A 21672-nucleotide genomic window follows, 5' to 3' on the forward strand; every position below is an offset into this window, starting at 1 on the left:
TACAAAAATTTATTGCAGTAAATCCTTTATTACTAATAAAAAAAAATTTTATTTTTCGGGAACATAGCCATTCGTGAAACTGGCATTCGGGAAAATGGCATTCGGGATTTTGGTTATTCGGAATTTTAGACATTCGGGCCAGCGGCATTCGGGAAATTCGATTCGGGAAAATGACCGGGAATCCCTGTACTATGTGCTATGCTATGTATCATTACGAATCTCGCTTAAAATCCAAATAAATCTCTCACAATAATTCCTCTGAGTTCGATCACTGGATTGTAAAATAAAAGTCACAAATTAATGGCAATACAACTGGCTTTACGTCACATGTACACGTTCACGTTTTGCGAGTTTTGATATCTCATTCGCTTTTTTGTAACAATATTATGTTAAACATAACACGGCTAATTGAAAAGTTTTAATTTTTTCGTTCCCGGTATTTTAATATAATGAGCAGTTATTGAACTTCATTGGCTCCTCAACTACATTTTCTTTGGCAGTGAAGTTTTCTTGGCTTTCCTGCTTGTTTTTCAACTCTTTCATTTAATTTGTCTAAACGAAATAAACAAATAGTTTTCAAGGAGGAGTCTTTAGTATATGGTTTGATTGGCCATTTCGAATCATCAAATGGTAAGCATAAAAATCCAAGTACACGAGCCCAAAAATGTATCAAAATGTGATTAGCGGGACTAAAAACCGTTCGGGCAATTAAGTTCAATTAAGTAAACCCGTAGAGCGAGCTCACCCAGAAGATCAGGTAACACTTCCTCATTTCTCGGTTCCACACTCTCCCGATGCTAAAGGGAAGTAAGAAAACACAATTTCGTTATGTACAGGGCCCGCCATCTATCGTTATGGATTTGAATTAGGTATTATTTGAAGAATGGTAACACTTAGCTGTCATCTGATTTGACAGAAAATTAGTTTTATTCTTCCGCTGAACGAAAAGGGTTGTGTATACGCTCAAAGAACGCTGGGAAATATTGAGACATTACTTTGAAAATCATGGTAATGTTGCAGAATGTGTACGAAAATTACGTACGGCAATGGGAAGAACAAAAGCACCGAATGAAGCGTATGTGCGTTACTTTGCGAAAAAAGTAAGAGAAACTGGGTTGCTTATTGACAAACCAATGCGTGACCGACCAAAAACCGCAACCAGCCAAACCCGCAACAATTGATGCACTGAAGACCAACATACGCGATGTCATAGCTGAAATACAGCCGCATACAATCGAAAATGTGTTGAAAGATTGGACCGATCGTATGGGATGATGCATGGCTAGCCGAAGCAGCCATATGAATGAAATTGTGTTCCATCATTAACCGGAAGGATTGTACTTCAAAATAAAAAAAAACAGTTTGGAAAAATATTGAGTAGTTTCTTTTTTATAGCATTTTTAATTCCGTAAAGTTATATGGCGGGCCCTTTAATTAACTTTTGCTTGTTTAATATGAATTTATCAGACAAATATGTCGTAAAATGTTTAAATTGTTTTCATCTTAGTTTTCATCGTAGTTATCTGATGGCCATTTTTTAATAAACGTACCAACTCGTTGCGTTTGTGTTATAAATTTTGTTGGTCTAAAATAAGTTCCATTCTCATAGTCTCCATCGGGAAGCGGAAGAAGGCTACCAATTTCGTGGTATATGTACTTCACTCTGTATTTTGAAGGTACCTCCTCGAACAATGGTTAAGTGGCTTGGATGGGTCATGGTGGTAATTTTAGTTTGAGCAACACTTCCGAGCGTTTTTTTTCAAACCGTGACAATATGAACACTTTTTCTATTTGACCGATCACAACACTCGATGCTTATAAAGACCATAATCATTTAGCTTGTTGTAATTATAATACTTTTAACTCTAAGTCCGTCCTCAGAAGTGACATGCCGGTTTTGATTGGAATATCTCAATTTATACCTTTCCCTGATCATGGTTTCAGTGGTTATTGAACAGTAGGCCTAATAAGTCAAGCCAGCAGAGAAGTGGTGAATCGAAAAGGCTATGTAACAAAAAGTAATAAACAACTGAACAAAGTTAATGTGTTTGTATATCGTATTATTCCACAAATAGCTACATAGGTATATAAGATTAAACCGTAATATCAAAATTGATTTAGTGAGGTCGCCATTTACACTCCGCCGAAAATCATGTATTACGTATTTTAAAGTTGGGAATGGGCTTTCTATGCTAACTTGAATAGCAGGAGCTGCAAAAACTATTTCATATATAGGGTTATTCAATAGGTGCGCTTCAACTTTTTTCCGATAGGGAGGGCGAACGACGCAATATTTTTTATTTTTCGCTTGTCATTTGTAAACTTCATTAGTATACATTTCATCATGGAACGCTACACACTTGAGCAACGATTGCAAATCGTGCAAATTTTTTATGAAAATAATCGTTCTGTTGCTGCTACTTTAAGAGCATTACGGCCATTTTACGGTCCATTTAACAAGCCGTCCCGTTTTGGGGTTATGTGAAGTCATTGGTCTACAGTAACAAGCCGGCGACGATTTGTGAGCTCAGAGCCAATATTGAACGCGAAATTGCTGGAATTTCGGCCGATTTATGCAAAAGAGTGGTCGAAAATTGGGTTCAACGATTGGACTTCGTAAAACGTGCACGCGGTGGTCATGCAAAAGAAATCGAATTTCATACTTAAATGTATATGTTCAAACTCGATAATAAAAAAAAATTAGTTAAAAAAGTCAAACCGTTTGTGTTTTATTCAAAAAAGTTCAAAAGTTGAAGCGCTCTTACTGAAAAACCCTATAAATTATACAATACATTGTGCGTGTATTTCTTTGATTCACAAAACTCGGCTAGGTTTATTTTTTAATCACAGTTTTCGCTAAAATTCTCTGTTACTGAAAATGGTTCGATTGCGTTTGCCTGACTTGATTGCGACTGGCATATCTGGTTCAAGTCTTCGCCAAACAAGTCGCCTTTCAAAGAATACCTTATGCCTTCTAATCAAGGGGGTTTTCTAATTGCTTTACAAATAACACTTCACAAAATTTGCACGCAAGTTGTCTCTCTTCAACTCGAAAGCATTTTTCAATTTTATCTATAAAGTTTGCGGTAGATAAGGTCTTTAGTGTTATTTTTAAAATCAACTATGCCAGCCACTTTTTTGTCGTTACTCAAACAGTTCTGCCAAAAACTTAAGGTTAAAATATCTCACTTTAGCAAACCATTGCGAGGTAATTTCACCAAATATGGAAAATCAAAAAACTTCCAAAAAAACTAAAAACACACCAACAGGAGCTGCACAGCCCCAACAAGAGGCACTGGCCAACTCTGGCGTTTCTCCTACCGTCAAATCTGCTGCCTTTGCAGAAATACTAGGCGGCTCATCTGGATATTTTAAGGGGTCTAATTCCCGTAAAAAGCCGATCGAAAACGTTACTGAGATCAAGCAGAAATTTATTGCCTCTGCTACGAAAGCTGATCACCCAGAGCCATCTCGAGAGCATAAGAGCCTGGAATGCAGGAATGCGGTAACTGCGGGGTGTCTGAGGGTACCAGTCCTAAAGCACACTCCCTGAAAAGGTGCGAGGCTGAACGCAGTCTCGGATGTCCGACCATGTCAGAGTAGTGGCAGAAGCTGGAAAACTCTTCCAACGAAAGTCTGCGGACGATGGAATGAAGGATCATCGATATAGCCCAAAAATAGGGAATGATGGAAATAACTACCGCCGTCGAACCACTGTCCGCCGACGTAATTCAGCAGCGAGACTGCTACCTGAATTACGTGTTTACTGCCTACGGCGACTAGGAAAGCCACAGGAAGCGCCTAGGCAGCCACTAGCTGAACTAAAACCTTCATACCGACACTAAAACCCACGCTGACGCTCAGATCGCATAGAAAGAGTAGCAGAGATTTTCTGTGAGACGAACAGTCCGATCTCCTTTTCTAAATAATGCCAAACCGTCAACGAGGAGGAATAAAGGGACATAGGCTATGCGGACGAAGAAGCCGTATGATGGAAAGCAATTGAAGGAGGAAGATGGCTGCTCGTGGCCTCAAACAATACAAGTAATATTCTTCAAGTGAATCTTCACCACATAAAAGCAACATCTGATGTTCAGGTGCAACTTGCAAATCCCATCTTCAACTGTCAGCTGAGATGTCACTTTGAACTGACGCTTTAAATACAACAGCCGGCTCAGTTGCGCAACAATCCACTTACCGAAGCACATTGCAATACTTGGGACATAAATAGGCTCCATCCATAAATATTGCAGTTAAGCTTTTGCGCTTTTAATAGAGAGAGGATCTTGTTGCATTCATATGGTTCACAAGCAGCTCATATTCGCATTACGCCAAAAAGTAGAAAAGGTCTCCGATCGTCCGGCACGCCAGACGTCACCTGCTTTTACGTCAAGGTAATGAGCAGTCGTCAACCGTAAACGTTTTAGTCTTCTTTTTTCTGACGCTTCACTTGCTAATCTCGACTAAATTTGTTGCGACCCACTCACAACATGTAGCACGGCAGTACTAAAAAGCGACTGATGAGCGAAAGGGCTAACCTGCCATTCAACGCAGTAGTGTGCAATTTGACCGATGCTGTTTTAATGAAATTCATCGTCGCACTTCCACTCCATTCGTCTAAAGAGATTTACTATTCTATCGCTTTGAGTATATTCCATTGTCGCTCAATTCACAGGACTCTAAAATCCGCTATCTTTTCTCTCAACTAGACGACGTATCTATTTGTTGGATTATTGCCCTTACGCCTCCTTGGACGTGGCCGTAAAATGTACCCCAGCGGAAATTGTTTACGTTGTCACCGTAAGATTACTGACCGATTGAATTCGAACAATAATTACAGCAAGTAAGGCAAAACGTGCGTTCTATCTAATTTTAACGACTTTAAGTTTAAGAAAATCCAAAGGAGTACCCCCTTGACAACCACAAATAAAAATGTCAAAATTTTCGTCAACTGGAAACTACGGTTCGCTCCGTCAAACCTCGACTTTCAATACAATTAGGCGAAAACTTATCACTCGCTAACGCTTGGCGAAAAGAAGAGGCCTACTATTGAATTTTGAATGAGTGCACAACATACAGCGTTACCGAGAGAGCCGTGATAGATACTTAAGGACATTATTACACAGCTAATTTCTGATTAATTTTTTACATGGCATCCAAAACTTAACCGTCTTCGAGATATTAAATTTTAAAGTTTATTAAAAAACAAAAACATTCACTTTTTTTATAACTGATAGTTCTTGGGTCCGATTTTTTTTTATTTTTAGTTGGAGGGCATGTAAATTAATAAAAATCATCAGCAAAAATTTAACCAAACCCAGACAGTTAAAAATGACTACTTGAAAACATTTTTAACTTACGATTTTTCACTAAGTGTTTAATAAAAGAAATCTCTGTAAATTGTTTTACAAATTGGTATGTATGTATTTTTAGCCACGTCAAGTATTTTTTGTTTTAGGACATGCACATTATCGATCGGAGCCATCATTATATACGTAGGCGCTTCATTTGACCCAATCCATCGGCGTTAAGAGGCGGCTTCTCGCCGGCCATCTTTTCCAATCCATTTGTTGGGATAATTATAGTCGCCCTATTCTCGAGTATCTCGCGTATAGTGACCTGGGCTGTCAATACATGCTTTGCCCTACAGCGAGATTCGCTTTCATATTGGTTATATGTGCAAGCAGGATATTTTCTGTTGTTGGTATACCTGTAATTCGTTAAATTTTCTAGTATTCTTTTGCAGGGGGAAAAAAGACATGAATGGTGGATGGTATTAGCTAATTTTATTATCGTGCACAACTATTTTCACATATATTTGGTACACAAGTATTGGATCACTCATATACTTTATGCTTTCAGATATTAATTTGATATATATATTGTGCATTTAAGAAATGCTTATATCGGGTGTTCACAAGGTGGTGGCAGTAGACCAACAACAATGTTTTGTACGTTTGATTGTCAAAGCAAAGTATTGGGAAAGTAGGAAACAAAGAATGCTTTCGCCTTGTTTCATTTTGGGCTGACAGCCATATGGACACAGCGAAAGAAAAAAAAATACCAGTCTAACGGTTAGACTTGATAGAAGTGAAACCTTCCGTAAAACAAACTGAGAGAGAATAAGACGAAAGCAGCATTAGGAGCGGGATAATTATAGGTTCATTATAATATTGCTATAAAGTTCATATTTTATTTTCTTCATTTTATCATTATTCATCCTCAATGTTTTCAATTTCAACAAATGATACGAGTGGCTTATGATAGATAAAATATGATACAAATGCTTTGGTTTCGATGTTGTCAAAAAAAATACCCAAACGGACCGAAGAAACAGACTTACAAATTTCTTCCATTTTCGTCTACTTGTATTCATATAAAAATTTATGTCTCTTCCCACCAAAGCTAAATGTATTAGTATATTTCTGCTTGTATTTAATCAAAGCCGAAATCCCGGCGGTACTGCAATACCGGGTCAACCCGTGGCAGAGAAGGAGCAAGCCCCTAAAACACTCCGCCCATTTCCAAAAATTAGTTTAACATTTGTTGTCCTCCGATGGAGTATCTATCAGATGTTAACCTGATAACCACACTACCTAGCCATTCAATTTGAAATAATAAACCTAATAAAACTCTTGAGAATTACACGCTCACAAAAATTATTTATATCAACATATAATATAACGCTTCGTAACTAAATAGCTTTTAGGCCAGCGACAACAGCATGGCGCGGTAGCCGAGCGACTAGCAATGTGAGCTTCCGATCCAAAATCCTTGGTTCGAATCACAAGAAAAAATAAAAGTTATTTTTATTTAGTTCGTCGCTACTTTTATATCAACATATAATATAACGCTCCGTAGCCAAGTTGGTCGCTTTTTTCGTTTCACTTTTCCTCAAATCACTCCCAACGATTCTAAAGAAGTTTTCACTTCAAAAAACTAAACAGCTGATTTACTAACACCACCTTTAATAGATTCGCCTTGGGTGTTCACATGAGACCATTGTGCAAAAATACAAGTAAAATCACTCTTGTTCTTCTTATTAACCCTTGGTGTGAGTTTGACAGACAGTAAGTATGTGATTGCTTGGTGTTTTTGTTTGAGCGAGGTTATTATACCAAATTAGAGATTAAAAACGATAGAAATCACTTGGAAAATTTACAATAAAAAATATTTTTAATACACTTCTTAACTATAATAATGGTATTTATAGAGCAATATTTGAATTTTTACGTAATTGTTTTAGAATTTTTCGATTCGATTTTCTATGAAATTTAATCATTCTTTATCCAACCATGTTACATAAAAGAGTATTTTGGAATCAGGTGGTCTCAGCTGTGGGCATTTTTTGACAACCAGCTGAAAGTGTTTTTACTAATGGATCTGTAAAACTTACGAGACCGACGGATGTTTAGACGAGACGATTTTTTGTTGAACAACCTTTCGTGTAAAAAACCATTCCATCTGGTGAAATTAAATTGAAACACTTGGCATAACCTCCAAGTGCATTTCTGTCATTAAAAAACCCTCATTAAAAAATATCTGCCGTTCCGAGTCGGCTTAAAACTGTACGTCCCTCCATTTGTGAAACAACAAAAAGACGCACACCACAAATAGGAGGAGGAGCCAAATAATCAAAAAAGTGTGTACGCGCCAACTATATATATATGTATATAAACAAACTCGGAATTATTTGAAGGAAAAGTTCAATGGCTCAAAGCTGAATGGAGTTAAGTAATTTTCTCTCTCTCAAGCTAAAAGATTCATACTCAGGTTTTTTTAATAAATTAAAAGTTAGAATCAAAGTTTCAAATATATGATTATAATATGTGGAGCATTCTACATTTTAATGTTGATAGCAAAGTTTGGCCAAGAAGCTCACTAAGAGATTTAATTTTGTCAATACGATATGTAATATACGTATTACTGAGCGTATTATAGCTCGCAAACACGCTCATGCATGCATGCCCAGCACCTTATGTGTGCGTGTCGGGTGATACACGTACTTGCTTCGTGTCACACATACTTGCTATCGGCTTTGTATGATGAAAATAGGGAAGTTTAGATCTTTTCGCTTTGCATGACCGTGTCGTAGTCTGCATGACATCGGCTTTGTATGATGAAAATAGGGAAGTTTAGATCTTTTCGCTTTGCATGACCGTGTCGTAGTCTGCATGACATGCAGTATGGTCTCAGTTTGTGCTGACATTCGATATATTCGACATATTTACGTGCGTACGCTACAAACACTCAATTCGAATCGCGCATGATATTTTTTGTATGAACGTTTGCGGGCAAGCGTCATGGACCTGGCGCGCACATATACAAGCTGCTGGACATGCATGCATGAGCGTGGGCTGGCGCTGTTAGTGAGCGAGCGAATTACACATTTCCGATAACTATCGGCGTAGTTCTCAACGATAACTATCACTCATTTCGTAGTATTGTAAATTCAGCCAGCTTCTTATTAAAATGCATCAAATCTCTTTAAGCAATTGTGGTTTTAAATCAGAAAATACATTGTATATTCAAAAGTCTCGTGTTCTTAATCGAAAAATCAGTCATCTATTGACATGCAAAAAAAGATTTATTTCGAAAGACAGTGATATTATTAAGTTGGTGACAAAAAGGCTGATGAAATAACTTGGGACGTGATGCCCTTGAAATTTGAAATTATTAACTTTGTTATTGCTTTCAGAAGGGTACTCGGACACTTATGTACATCTTCTTAAAGCCAGTTATTGTGCAATGAAGGCGTTGGAGTTGCCAAAAAGTGAAGTTACGTGATAATTCATCGCATGTTTGAAGTAAATAAAATATTGACTACACAACTTCCTTGTGTTTCTAATCATGTTTAGTTCGTTCAAAAATATAAATAATCTATTCTGCGAAATCCCTTTGTTTACCGTGTTAAATCAAGAAAAGAAAAATTTCTTCTCAGACTAAACGTATCGGGCGTAAGTTTTTGCAGAAATATAAACCGAAGACCTCATTTGGATTGAACCATACAATCCGTATATTTGTAAAAATTTTTGTAAACATCTCCACTAAGTTCTATTGCATAAACATGTCAAGCAAGACAGTATCATATACCTGTGATAGGACAGAAAATACAGGATCGTCCAGTCAAAGTAATATTTTGAATGTAAAATCTTCGTTCAAAGAACCTGGGACCAAAAACATACTTCAACATCTCTTATCAACCTTCAGCATGCCGTTTTGCGATGAAGTAAATAAAACTGCAGCCGCCGCACTATCAGCGGAGGGAGAAGAGACATCGGGCGATGATAGTGCGAATGACACTAAGGCGCATCCGATTAGTCTTGGATGCCCTTACTGGACGCAACGGCGACGCACTATTTCTGAACAAAGTGATGATATTTGCTTCTTAGATGATGATGGAAGTACTTATCAAAATTCCGATTCGTCCCCTGCGTACTATGATGATAGCGATGATGATGATGATGAGAATGATGATGAAGATAGTAGTGATACAGAAGATGACGACTGCACCCGCGAAAACAATTTTGATTTAGAAAAATATCACTCAAATGAAAGTTTGGATGAGAAAATTTCAACCAGCAACGAACCTGCAACTCATGGAAAAATCAAAAAGGTGAGAATATTTTAAAAGACAAGTTTTCAATTTAGGTTTCTTAACATATTTTCCCCAAGCAACCTGCCAAATCCCTAAAGGCAAATGCTCCTTTTACTGTATAGATACACATATTTTCCTTTAAAGAACCATAGTATGTTTTAAAAATTGTGAAAGGGGAGAATTTTTATGTTCACACCCAGATAACTGCTTTAGTTTAAACTAATTATTATTTATTTTTTTTATTTCAATCTACAGATAAATCTTACAAACTACATTAAACATGTTCTTGAGTATTTAGTTAAAGATTGCACATAATTGTTGCTTGTGATTATATGAACTCGACTAAAGTCTAGGTTAACTGTTGATCTACAAATAAATCATGGTGCTTAGTTTGAAGTTGAATTAAATTCAATAGTTCACGGCAATTTATATTTCAATTTAAAAGGATATACATATATATATATATAATTGGCGCGTACACCCTTTTTGGGTGTTTGGCCGAGCTCCTCCTCCTATTTGTGGTGTGCGTCTTGATGTTGTTCCACAAATGGAGGGACCTACAGTTTTAAGCCGATTCCGAACGGCAGATACATATGTTTATGAGGAGCTTTTTCATGGCAGAAATAAACTCGGAGGTTTGCCATTGCCTGCCGAGGGGCGACCGCTATTAGAAAAATGTTTTTTTTTTCTTAATTTTGGTGTTTCACCGAGATTCGAACCGACGTTCTCTCTGTGAATTGCGAATGGTAGTCACGCACCAACCCATTCGGCTACGGCGGCCGCCACGAAGATTATATTCAAGGCTTTGCATTTATATCTATTTGCGTCTACCTATACAACTATGAAGACCTTTGGGCAGGCACAGCTTATACAACGCATATTTAGTAAACATTTTTTGGATTATTTCGATTCTATTTATATGGTAATGGTAGAATGGGTTCCATATTAATGAGCAACTAGATTAGTCAGCTTCGAACTGAGGAGACGTAGAGTGCTTTGAAGGTCAAAGGTTCAGAAAAGTCTTCCTATCACGAGGTGAAAATCTAATCTAGAAGATTTAATATATGCATTTCGATAAATTAATCTCATTTTATTAAATATAATCGCTGTTGAGCAGTCAAAAACTGAAATATAGACGAAAAATAAGAGATAAAATACCAAAAGCACGAGCCACATATTTATAACATATTATTTGTTGTGGAACAAATGAAAGTTAATATTTTGCATTTAACCAACGCTTAATTTCTTTTTATAAAACATATATTTTAATATTGTGGAAATTTTTTCTGTTGTGTCTGGATATCTGTGGATAAAAAAGATAAATAACTATTATCGCCACGCCCTTTCCTCTTGGCACTCCATCACATAATCAGTGGGTAAAATATTAAACATTAGCTAATACCAATAATAACTTTAGCGTGAACATTATTTCGAATATTGTAAAACGATCCAGTGACTTTACTATGTGAGCACAAGTCTATTTACATGCGTCTCAGCCATCTTGAATGTATGTATGCATATTTTACCTATTCATGAGAAGCAATATACATACACATGAAAGTACTTTTACTTTGTTTATTGTTTGAAAACATACAAAATAAAAGTGCGTGCAGTTGTGCATGCAGATGTTAAAGGCCAAATATTAGTAAAAACTAAAAAGCACCGCAAGTACATTTAAGACTGGTTTCAAGTAATTTGATCATTTAATATACCACTATAATGTTCTGATCTTAATGAAAAATGCAATAGCACAGCACGCAGAGAGTCAAAGAAAAACCCAGGTGGGAAAAATTATAAGGTGTGACCAACATCAGGCCAGAAACCGTCTCAGCGATTTTAAAGGAATCAGCTGATGTGCTAACATAACTGAACATGTGACTGTAGTTTGTTTACGGTAAAACTAAGTTTGTGTTGGTGATATAAATAAATCGACGCAGTCACTGTGTTGTTGTTTGAAGACCGACTATTTGAGCGAGCGTAAGAATACGTGTTGTTGTGGATGGCCCAACCTTGTAATCTATCAACCTTGCAAAGTCAATGCTCGCACCCCCATTTTGTTTTCGTACGCATACATTTTCCAAAATGATTGCTGGCCTTTGCTTATTCATAATGCAAAGTATATACGCTCTGTTGGAATGTGTACGTACATACTAAAAAGCCATCCAACTCATTGTACAACGGTTGGAGCGTGTATACCCTATATAAGAAATTATAGCCGAGCAAAAATTTCAGTTGTATTATGAAAACATTTTTGAACAAATACAATTCAGCAGTCGGTATTGCTGCCATAGATGCTGCGGTACCTGCGTTTATTATTTTGCTTTTGTGTTACAAGATGACAACATGTGTTTTTTAGGTTAGGAAGATAGTAAATCTCGTTGCTTTTAAAGGTTGTTGAAGGGTGTTCTGGATTTCAATAACAAAATGTACATGAAAACACAGCCGTAAACAATATTGTTCGAAAACTACGCAATACTTACCAGTGAAGTTGCCAAAACCTCTGTTCTCATTCAAAATCAATTTACTCACGTTATGCTTCTTTTGTACAGGATCCGCCATATAACTACGGAATTAAAAATGCTATAAAAAAGAAACTACTCAATATTTTCCAAACTGTTTTTTTGACGTGATAACGTCTTATAATTCGATTTAGCCGGCTGCACGCACGAACAAATGTGTCGTTACCTTGCTTATTTGTCGTTACCTTGCTCATTGCCGTTACCTTGCTCATTTGTCGTTACCTTGAATGAACTGCAAGCGAAAGCGCGGAACGAACGACAAAGCAAACGAACGGCAACGCTCGACATCTTGCTCTCTCCTACTTAAGTGAGCGTATATATGTATCTATATGCGCATATGTACATATATAAATTCACGTATTTGTATTTGCATATGCCTTCTTATTGATTATTATTAATTTGATTTACTTGAAGAATTTAAAATAAAACCCAGTTTGTTAATAATACCTGTTGTTTTAATGTTATTATTATTTTTTGACGTGATAATAATGATTCTATGTAGCCGGCTGCACGCACCAAAAAATGCGTCGTTATCTTGCTCATGCGTCGTTACCTTGCTTGAACAGCATGTTATGTTATGTTATGTTATGTTATGTTAAAGTATACTATGTTATGTTAATGTTACCTCATTCTCTATATACATACAAAATATCTATCAAACAAATAAAATTAAAATTTTCTTTTGAAAAATGCAACCATTCAATCAGTATTTTCTTATGACGTTATCACGTTAAACTATCGTCAGTAAACCGACTTTACAGACAACCTCTTTTTTATTTTGAAGTACAATCCTTCCGGTTAATGATGGAACACAACTTCATTCATATGGCTGCCTCGGCTAGCCATGCATCATCCCATACGATCGGTCCAATCTTTCAACACATTTTCGATTGTATGCGGCTGTATTTCAGCTATGACATCGCGTATGTTGGTCTTCAGTGCATCAATTGTTGCTGGTTTGTTGGCATAACACTGGTCTTTGACACCACCCCAAAGATAATAATCCAACGGCGTCAAATCGCAGCTCCGAGGCGGCCAAACGATATCAGAATTTCGGCTGATAATGCGATCTTCGAAGACAGTGCGCAAAAGATTGATCGTAGCATTCGCTGTGTGGCAAGTAGCGTCATCTTGTTGGAACCAAATGCCACCAATATCCTCCTCTTCAATTTCTCGGAACAAAAATTCGTTCAACATGGCCCGGTAACGCTCTCCATTGCCGGTTACGGACACTCCTCGCTCATTTTCGAAGAAAAATGGACCAATGATGCCTCTCGACCAAAATCCGCACCAAACAGTGACTCGTTGTGAATGCATCGGCTTTTCTTCGAGTGCGTGCGGGTTTTCTGAGCCCCAAATGCGGCAATTTTGCTTGTTAACATATCCGCCGAGATGGAAATGAGCTTCATCCGAATTTGTACTTAGTCTCGCCATAAATTCTGTGACAAATTTTACAACGCATAAAGTTCCGTTATATTATAAAAACCCCCCTTAGAAAGCAGAAAATCATGTCTAGGTAAATGAATGTATCGAACAGATCTATGTCAAGTCTAATTAGAGATAATCTCCACAAGGAAGCCTTTCGTCGCTCAGCAGGTCATCTTTTGACAACGTGCTTGAAAAAAAATTGAGCTCGGCAGATGCAAGCAGCTTCTTCGGCACGCGGTCAACGGGAATGAAAATATTATTTTCACAGATGAGAAAATTTTCACTCTTGAAGAAAAAAATCTATACTAAAACTTCTAAAGATGCAAAAATGTTGTTCCAAGGGTTCAGCGTGGCCACCTTCCAGCCTCCGTAATGGTTTGGTGGGGAGTGTCTTGTAAAGGCGTTACATCTCTTAATTTCTGCTAAAAAGTGCTTAAGACCGGTGCAAAAGTGTACCAGGAAGATGTCTTAGAAGGCGTGGTGAAGCAGTTATGCAATACTCTCTTCAATGCAGTGCGTTGAATCTTCCAGTAAGATTCCGTTCCACCTCATTAGACAAAAACCACCCAGCAGTGGCTATAAACAATATTCCTGGGGTCATAGCCACAGAAGATTTTCGGTCTGGAAGTCCAGATCTGAATCCGTTGCACTACAGTTTGTGGTCAGAATTGGAGGGCATGACCTATCGAAGAGCTCACAGAAATTTAGAGAATCTCAAACCTTGAAAACCCATGTGTATGTTACACAGTTGTAATAAATAAATAAAATAAATGTGATAAGTTCTTACAACCAAATTTGGTGAAGATAAAAGACAAAGTTTATAAACAAATAACTAAAAAACTATTATTAGCCACTACTCAGTTGGGTGCTAGTTTTAGCAAAATAAAGATTAATTAACGTTCCAGCTTTTTATTTTGTTAGCCCAGTCAGATGAGGCATAAAATGTGCTAAGTATAATATATACGTAGTTGCTCCCCAATTAAACTATTTCTTAAAGGTTGAATCCCATTCTTTCTATTAACTCATGGTTTCATATTTAAAAGGCTAATGTACTTCTCCGTCCCTCTTCCCATATTTTATTTACCTTGTAAACGATTATAATTTGGTGTTAATAATGTATCTCTTCATTTTCAGGTTCGCTTTAACTTAGCTCCGGAGATTCATACAATGTATGCTTGGAGTTTCGCCTACCAATCTGCCAGAAAGGGGCATTGGGAAATTTTTGCCCGTGATCGAGATCGTTTTCGCAAGCGAATTGAGAACACTTCCAAATACTTAAACCCAATCCTAACACCTGAACATCGTAATATGATCTATAATACTAGGTTTAGCAATGAAATGTAATATAGTTAAGCATATATTTTAAGTAAAGTTACATTTTAAGTATACATTTTTTAATTTTAACTGAAAATAAAAAAAAAGCTAGTACCTAATTACGAATGGTAATTATTTTCTATAAAATATCTATTGGATCTAGTTCCGGCACCTTACTTCACTCTGACTCACTCGATCCCAGAGCAAAATAAATTGTGGGGCTTAAATGCAGAATGCCTACATTTTTCAGACTAAGAAGGTCCTTATGGCCAGCATAATAGAATGGTTTTTTAACGGTAATTTTTGATGCCATTGTTTGTGTAATAAAAATTTTTTTAACCTTTGGTAAGCACACCTTTTATTTTTTGACGTAAACGACACACGGCGTTGTTGAGTTTCAAATCAAAAAAAACGGTTAAAGTTTTTATTTATACTTTTTTTGTAAGTATTTAGAAAAAATGAATTTCAAATGAATTGCTTAATTTAATTTATTCAAAGATATCAGATAATATATATTACTAACATTCTTGGATTTCATTCACATAAAGAGAATTTGTATCAGAAATAGGCTTTGCGCTGTGAAGAAATATGTCGGAAAACTATCTTGGACTTCAAAAAATAATATGAACTAAAAATAAAGTATAAGAATATGGAAAAATAGCAAATTCATAAAAGTTAGTTAGTGAATTATTAGTAAGTTAGTTGCATTATATGGTTTAAGTAGCACTATGAACTATATTTTTATATAAAATTAATCAAAATTCAAAAAAATAAATAATCAAAACCTATCAATATTTGGTGTACACTTTTCTTTGACGCTGACTGTATGTACGTATATATTATATATTTAGTTACTTTTGTCAAACGCGAATTTTTATATATATATTTTTTAATTTTATTTCTATTAGGAGTTATTTTTTTTAGAGCAAAAATGGCAATGTGGTCTAGAGGTGTGCCCCTAAAAGGAGTCGAGGTGGACAATTTTTTATCTGCTTTGTATGATAAAATAATTTATTTTGATTACTATGATAATATCTTAGACTAGTCAATATATGGTGTACACTGTATTTTGACGTTCACTGTATTGCAAAAAAAATGCGAACCACACACTGAGGTAAATTTCACCCACTCACTTTTTTACTGAGGACTTACTGCATGCATTCGAAGAGTAAACTCGGCGTCGCTATAATACAGCTAACAGTATATTTCCATATGTTAGGAATAAGCAAACCACAACCCATCAAACATTTTGTGGGGGGACTCACACCTCAACGTGTCTACCGAAGGTTAATTAATTAATTAATGAGACAATTGGTTTGTATATAAAAATATGAAAATATTCAATAAAGCAATTTGCTTAAAATCATCTATTCAGGGTTTGATGGTATTAAAGTTAAACTATAGGGCTGGTCGTCGAAAGTGACCTTTTCCGCCTCTCAATATAAGTCTGTTTTTTCTTCACTTCAACCGCACTGTTGGGGAACACACGAAGTGGGTTATAATATTCACATTCATTTCTTTATTAAGTCTATGGTTACAAAAATTTTACAGACTCGATGTAGAGAAAGTTCTTAATATAAGTACAAAAGATTGTTCTTATGAATAATAGGAAATAAGCCTAGATTTAACTGCCACAACATAAAAGAGGTAATGGAAGCGTAATGTTCTTTTTGGTACATTGAAACTTATCTGCTGAAGTGATGATGGACAGTCAATTAAATGAATACTAACATCCTAAATAAACACTAAAGATTGAACGTTTCGCCTACTTGCAAGGGATTTCTGATTTATCAGCGAGATGGATACGGATCATCAAAATGAAGCGGTTGGAGGCAAAACGAGAGAAACTGCATTGTACTCGCTTAATTCTATCAGAGTGGGATACATAAAATGGATTCCAGATCATAGAATCAAATTCTAATTTGAATCGAACTAGAGAAATAAACAGCGATTTCTAGTATAAGGATCTTTAAAATCTCTCGTATGGGGTTTTAAAAAAACTAGATTGGCGTAAGCCTTGGGAATACGAATAATTTTTGATTTTGAGCTTTCGACAAAGCCATATGAAAATATTTATTAATGTTAAGCGACAACTTATTTCTGATCCTCAAGTAATGTACATTGCTTAAGTCATTTTGAAGTAGAAGAACATTTGACAAGCATGTAATTCATGTAAAGGGTTTTCCAATAAGAGGTGTTATTTTGATAAAAGATCAATGGTTTCGTTGCTTATGTGGCACGCAGCGCCGTCTTGTTGAAAATAAACGTTGTCCAGATCAATACCATCCAATTCCGGCCATAAAAAATCTTTAATCATCTCTCGCCAGCGCAATCTATTCACCGTAACTGTTGCTCCAACTTCATTTTTGAAAAAGTAAGGTCCAATGACTCCGCCGGACCATAAACCGCACCAGTCACAGAATAGAGAGACTTTTCAACAATAACTCTTGGATTTTCTGAGCTCCAGATCCAGCAATTTTGCTTGTTGACGAAGCCACAGGTGGAAATAGGCCTCATCACTCAAAATGATTTTTCGATGGAATCCCGGATAATCTTCATGCATTTCAACAACCCAATCAGCAAAGAGACGACGTTGTTGATGATCGGCCGACTTGAGTTCTTGTGTTAACTGGACTTTATAGGCCTTACGACCCATATCTTCCAAAGAGCGAGGAGGAATGAACAAACCTGGGTTTTCTTCAACACTTTCGGATACAACAGCAATATTTTCGGCTGTTTTTGAGCGACGTGCACGGGTTTTATTCTTCACATCACTAACTTGTCCTAACAGCTCGAATTTTTTCACCAATTTCGGTTTTGCGGTCCGACAAGGTGCTTCACGATGACCCAAAAATGTTCGAGTTTTACGAACCGTCTCTGCCAAATTTTCACCATTTTTGTAGTGAATTTTAATAATTTCAAAGCGTTGTTTAAGCGTGTATCGTTCCATTTTTATTAATAGCGTAGTAATCCGCGTAAAGGACGGATTTAGAATGCTTAAAACAGGTTACAATGTTATTAATAAAGAGGACAGAGTAGAGTACAAGGCCATACAAGCTTGTACTGCAGAATATTATACGAGACTTTATCAAACGCTTCCGAGAAATCAGAATAAAAGGGGTACTTGGAGAAACCTGGCAAATTGGACCCTGTGGAACGACCACAGACAAAGGCATGTTAATTTGGTTCAATTATTCCTTTAATTTAACACGTTCCCGCCGGCGCTGTTATTCATGGTCTTCGCCCACAGACGGCAATGTTTAAGTCTTTTCGCTCTATCGGAAGCGATTGCAGGTCATAAAACGAAATTTTTTCATAAGAGTAGTCGTTTATGGCATCTCATCTCATAGGTACCGTTTAATAAAGTACCATTGGTGGTACGCGCTGCCTAAAGACGCAATCTTGTGCGGGCCACCGCTGGTACACGCCGCCCCATGAAGCAGACTTGTGCGAGCCACCGGTGGTACGCAACGGCGTGAACGTGTTAATTAATTATTCCTTTAATTTAATTAAAAGGAATAATTTCTCTTTAACCACCTTTTCGAAAAAATGATAAACTACATTTCTTAAAAAACCACCTGCGGACTCATGCTCTTTATTTATGTAACTAATTTTATTTACGAATAAATAATTTTTTTATGTATTTTCTTTATTAAATATATATAAGTATATTATACCTGCTTTAAAATGTAATGTGCGTATATATAATATTTGTACATAAGAGAATAGAATTTGAAGTACAGTGTACTCTTTCCTAGCAGGCACCTCTCTTAAGCGGACACTTCTTTCATTACATACCATAAATCCGTAAACATTTTTAAAATTTTTTTATCTTAAGCGGAAAACCCTCCCGCAACATATTAATTTTTTTTACTCTTTCTTCTAAGCGGACACCTCCCAAAAGCGGTCAAATTGTTCAGTCCCTTTGGTGTCCGCTTAAAAGAGGGTACACGGTAAATGAAATGAAAATACATATGTACATACATATTCCATGTAAATCCCGGTATATTTACTCATTTCCTTCGTGTCACAAGAAATTTGTAGGGAATTGTACCAACAAAATGCGATGCGCCGCAATCGAACTTACTAGATAAATAATTGCCAAAAAATGCAGTGTTTAAACGCCCCCTCATTCAACTTTTTACTCAAGTGGACATGGCCATGTAGGGACATGAACACATTGCAAGGACAAAAACACCGCTTTGATCGAACGCAAAATACTTGAACACTGCATTATACTTGATTTGCGATAATGTAGCGTTTTTGATATGAGAGTATAACGAGAAAAATTTAACACTTCCACAAATTATAAAAAAATACACATAGCTCATAAAGTCTGCGTACACCTTGCAAATATTTTTAATCTGATTCCTTCGATCAGGCCCGAGTTTTTTATGTTTTTCCAAAGTAGTATAAATTTTATTGAAATCTGCCAAGCGGTTTTTAAATTACAATGATCACCAGTTCAAAAAACATAGTTTTGAGAAAAACACATTTAAAGATTTGATATCTGATATTTGATATTTATGTAGAGTTATATGAATTATTTAATTATTTATACTGTGTCATCTATTCCTGGAGCATACTCGTATAATGGTTCTTCAGCCGCCATAGCAGCTTCCAAAATACCGATTTGCTGTTGGCTACCTTCTCGAGTGTTATAGTTAGCGCGCTTATCTGCCACTTTCATACGTGCTTTCTGCTAGCTACTTGCTCTCGAACGCTCCGGAGCGCCCTTTGTTAATTGTTGAATAACGCGAAAAGTATTTGTCGGGATTCACTTCACATTTTCATACAATATTTTTAAGATAATATACTTTAAGAAAATGCAAAAAATATATCCAATTTTTTGAAAATTCTAACTACCCCTAACCCCTTAAATTACAAAAGCAATAGAAAATAGCAAGGTTACTCACTTCATTGTTTACGTAACAGTAAGTGACTGCATCAACATGAATAGCAACCAGAAAATCTGCGTACATTTGTTTCTTTTAATAATACCGTTACTTTATTAGGATTTGCGCACTTTTGATTATTGATTATAATTATTGATCGCTTAGCGAACTCAGTTGCAAGTTTTATTTAAAAGTGGTAATAATATGAAAACATGGAAACCACAGGAAAGTAAATTCGTGTAGATACCGAAATATTGGCAGCGCTATTGGGAGAACGTTTTCCTCTGTTCAACGCGTAGTAAACAATTTCCAACAAACTGAAATTTTAACATCTAAGCCCAGGTATGGGCGTATAAGGGCACTATCGGTCCGAGAAGAGTGCAGCATAATCTTCTTCTTCTTAATTGGCGCGATAACCGCTTACGCGATTTTGGCCGAGTTTAACAAAGCGCGCCAGTCGTTTCTTTCTCGTGCTAACCGGCGCCAATTGGACACACCAAGTGAAGACAAGTCCTTCTCCACCTGAACTTTCCAACGCAGAGGAGGCCTTCCTCTTCCTCTACTACCACCAGCTGGTACCGCATCGAATACTTTCAGTGCCGGAGCGTTTGTATCCATTCGGACGACATGACCCAGCCAACGTAGCCGCTGGATCTTTATTCGCTGCGCTATGTCTATGTCGTCGTAAAGCTCATACAGCTCATCGGTCCATCGCCTGCGATATTCGCCGTTGCCAACGTGCAAAGGTCCAAAAATCTTGCGCAGAATCTTTCTCTCAAACACTCCAAGCGTCGCTTCATCGGATGTTGTCATCGTCCACGCTTCTGCGCCATACGTTAGGACGGGCATGATGAGAGTCTTGTAGAGTGTTAGTTTTGTTCGTCGAGAGAGGACTTTACTACTCAATTGCCTACTTAGTCCAAAGTAGCACTTGTTGGCAAGAGAGATTCTACGTTGGATTTCAAGGCTGGCATTGTTATCGGTGTTAATGCTGGTTCCTAAATAATACCAATATGGCAAAAGTTAACTCTCGAATTACATCGTCAAAAATCGTTAAAAACGTAAACCAAACATTTAAGCAAAGTATTTGTGCGGAAACTGCTCGAAAAGTTTAGATAAAGCTGGATATTATGGTAGCCTCTCGAAGAAGCCATTTATTTCACTTAGGAACAGAAAAACCGATTGACTTTGCTAACAATTATATAAAGTAACTAAACCCCCAGAGTTTTGGAAACAAGTCATTTTTTCAGACGAAAGTAAATTTTGTATTTTTGAGCGCAAATCGGGCATATGTAGCTCTTGAGAAACAAAATCTGATTGGTACAGTCAAACTCGACCGTGGAGGAGTTATGATGTGGAAATGCATGACGGTAAGCGATGTGGCTCAGTTAGAATTTATTGAATCGACAATGGATATATGAGGATATTTGAACATTTTCAAATTGAATGAAACAGAAATTGAATTTGACACAGAGTGCCTAAAATCTTGGTTTATCAAGAACGTTATGGTTCCAACAAGATAACGACCCGAAACACACAACATAGATCGTTAAGCTTTGGCTCTTATACAACGCTCCAAAACAGCTCAAAACACCCGACATTCGCCAATCAATCCTATCGGGATCTCTGGTATTTATTAATAAAATTATTACAACCTAGGAAGCAGGCTTATCTATTTGTAAAGAATAATTCTTTATAAAACTTTTTCCATATGTTTTAAAACTGTACACAGACTTTCTGGTTGCTATATTTAGATGTTGCTATAATTACTTACCATTATGTAAACAATGAAGTGAAGTAGCCTTGTTATTTTCTTTTGCTTTTTTAACTTAAGAAAGAATAAATAAATAAAATATGTTTTCAACTATAAATTTGTATTGTGTTTGCACCGAATTTAAAAGTATTTGTTAGGTGTACA

At 36.5% G+C, this 21672-nt stretch overlaps 1 protein-coding gene and 1 pseudogene across 1 annotated transcript; one reads left to right on the plus strand and one right to left on the minus strand.

The window, feature by feature from the left end:
• Nucleotides 1-6435: 6435 nt before the first annotated feature.
• On the minus strand, nucleotides 6436-6619 carry LOC129246574 (U2 spliceosomal RNA; annotated as a pseudogene).
• Nucleotides 6620-8425: 1806 nt separating this feature from the next.
• On the plus strand, nucleotides 8426-15651 carry LOC129245770 (protein phosphatase 1 regulatory subunit 15A). The gene is made up of 2 exons (XM_054884150.1): nucleotides 8426-9616; nucleotides 14680-15651. Exons 1-2 carry the CDS (start codon nucleotides 9068-9070, stop codon nucleotides 14887-14889), a joined length of 759 nt encoding a protein of 252 aa, XP_054740125.1. The 5' UTR covers nucleotides 8426-9067; the 3' UTR covers nucleotides 14890-15651.
• The last annotated feature ends 6021 nt before the right edge of the window (nucleotides 15652-21672 follow it).

The sequence above is a fragment of the Anastrepha obliqua genome, chromosome 4 (genome assembly GCF_027943255.1).
Source record: "Anastrepha obliqua isolate idAnaObli1 chromosome 4, idAnaObli1_1.0, whole genome shotgun sequence".
NCBI classification, from domain to species: Eukaryota; Metazoa; Arthropoda; class Insecta; order Diptera; family Tephritidae; genus Anastrepha; species Anastrepha obliqua.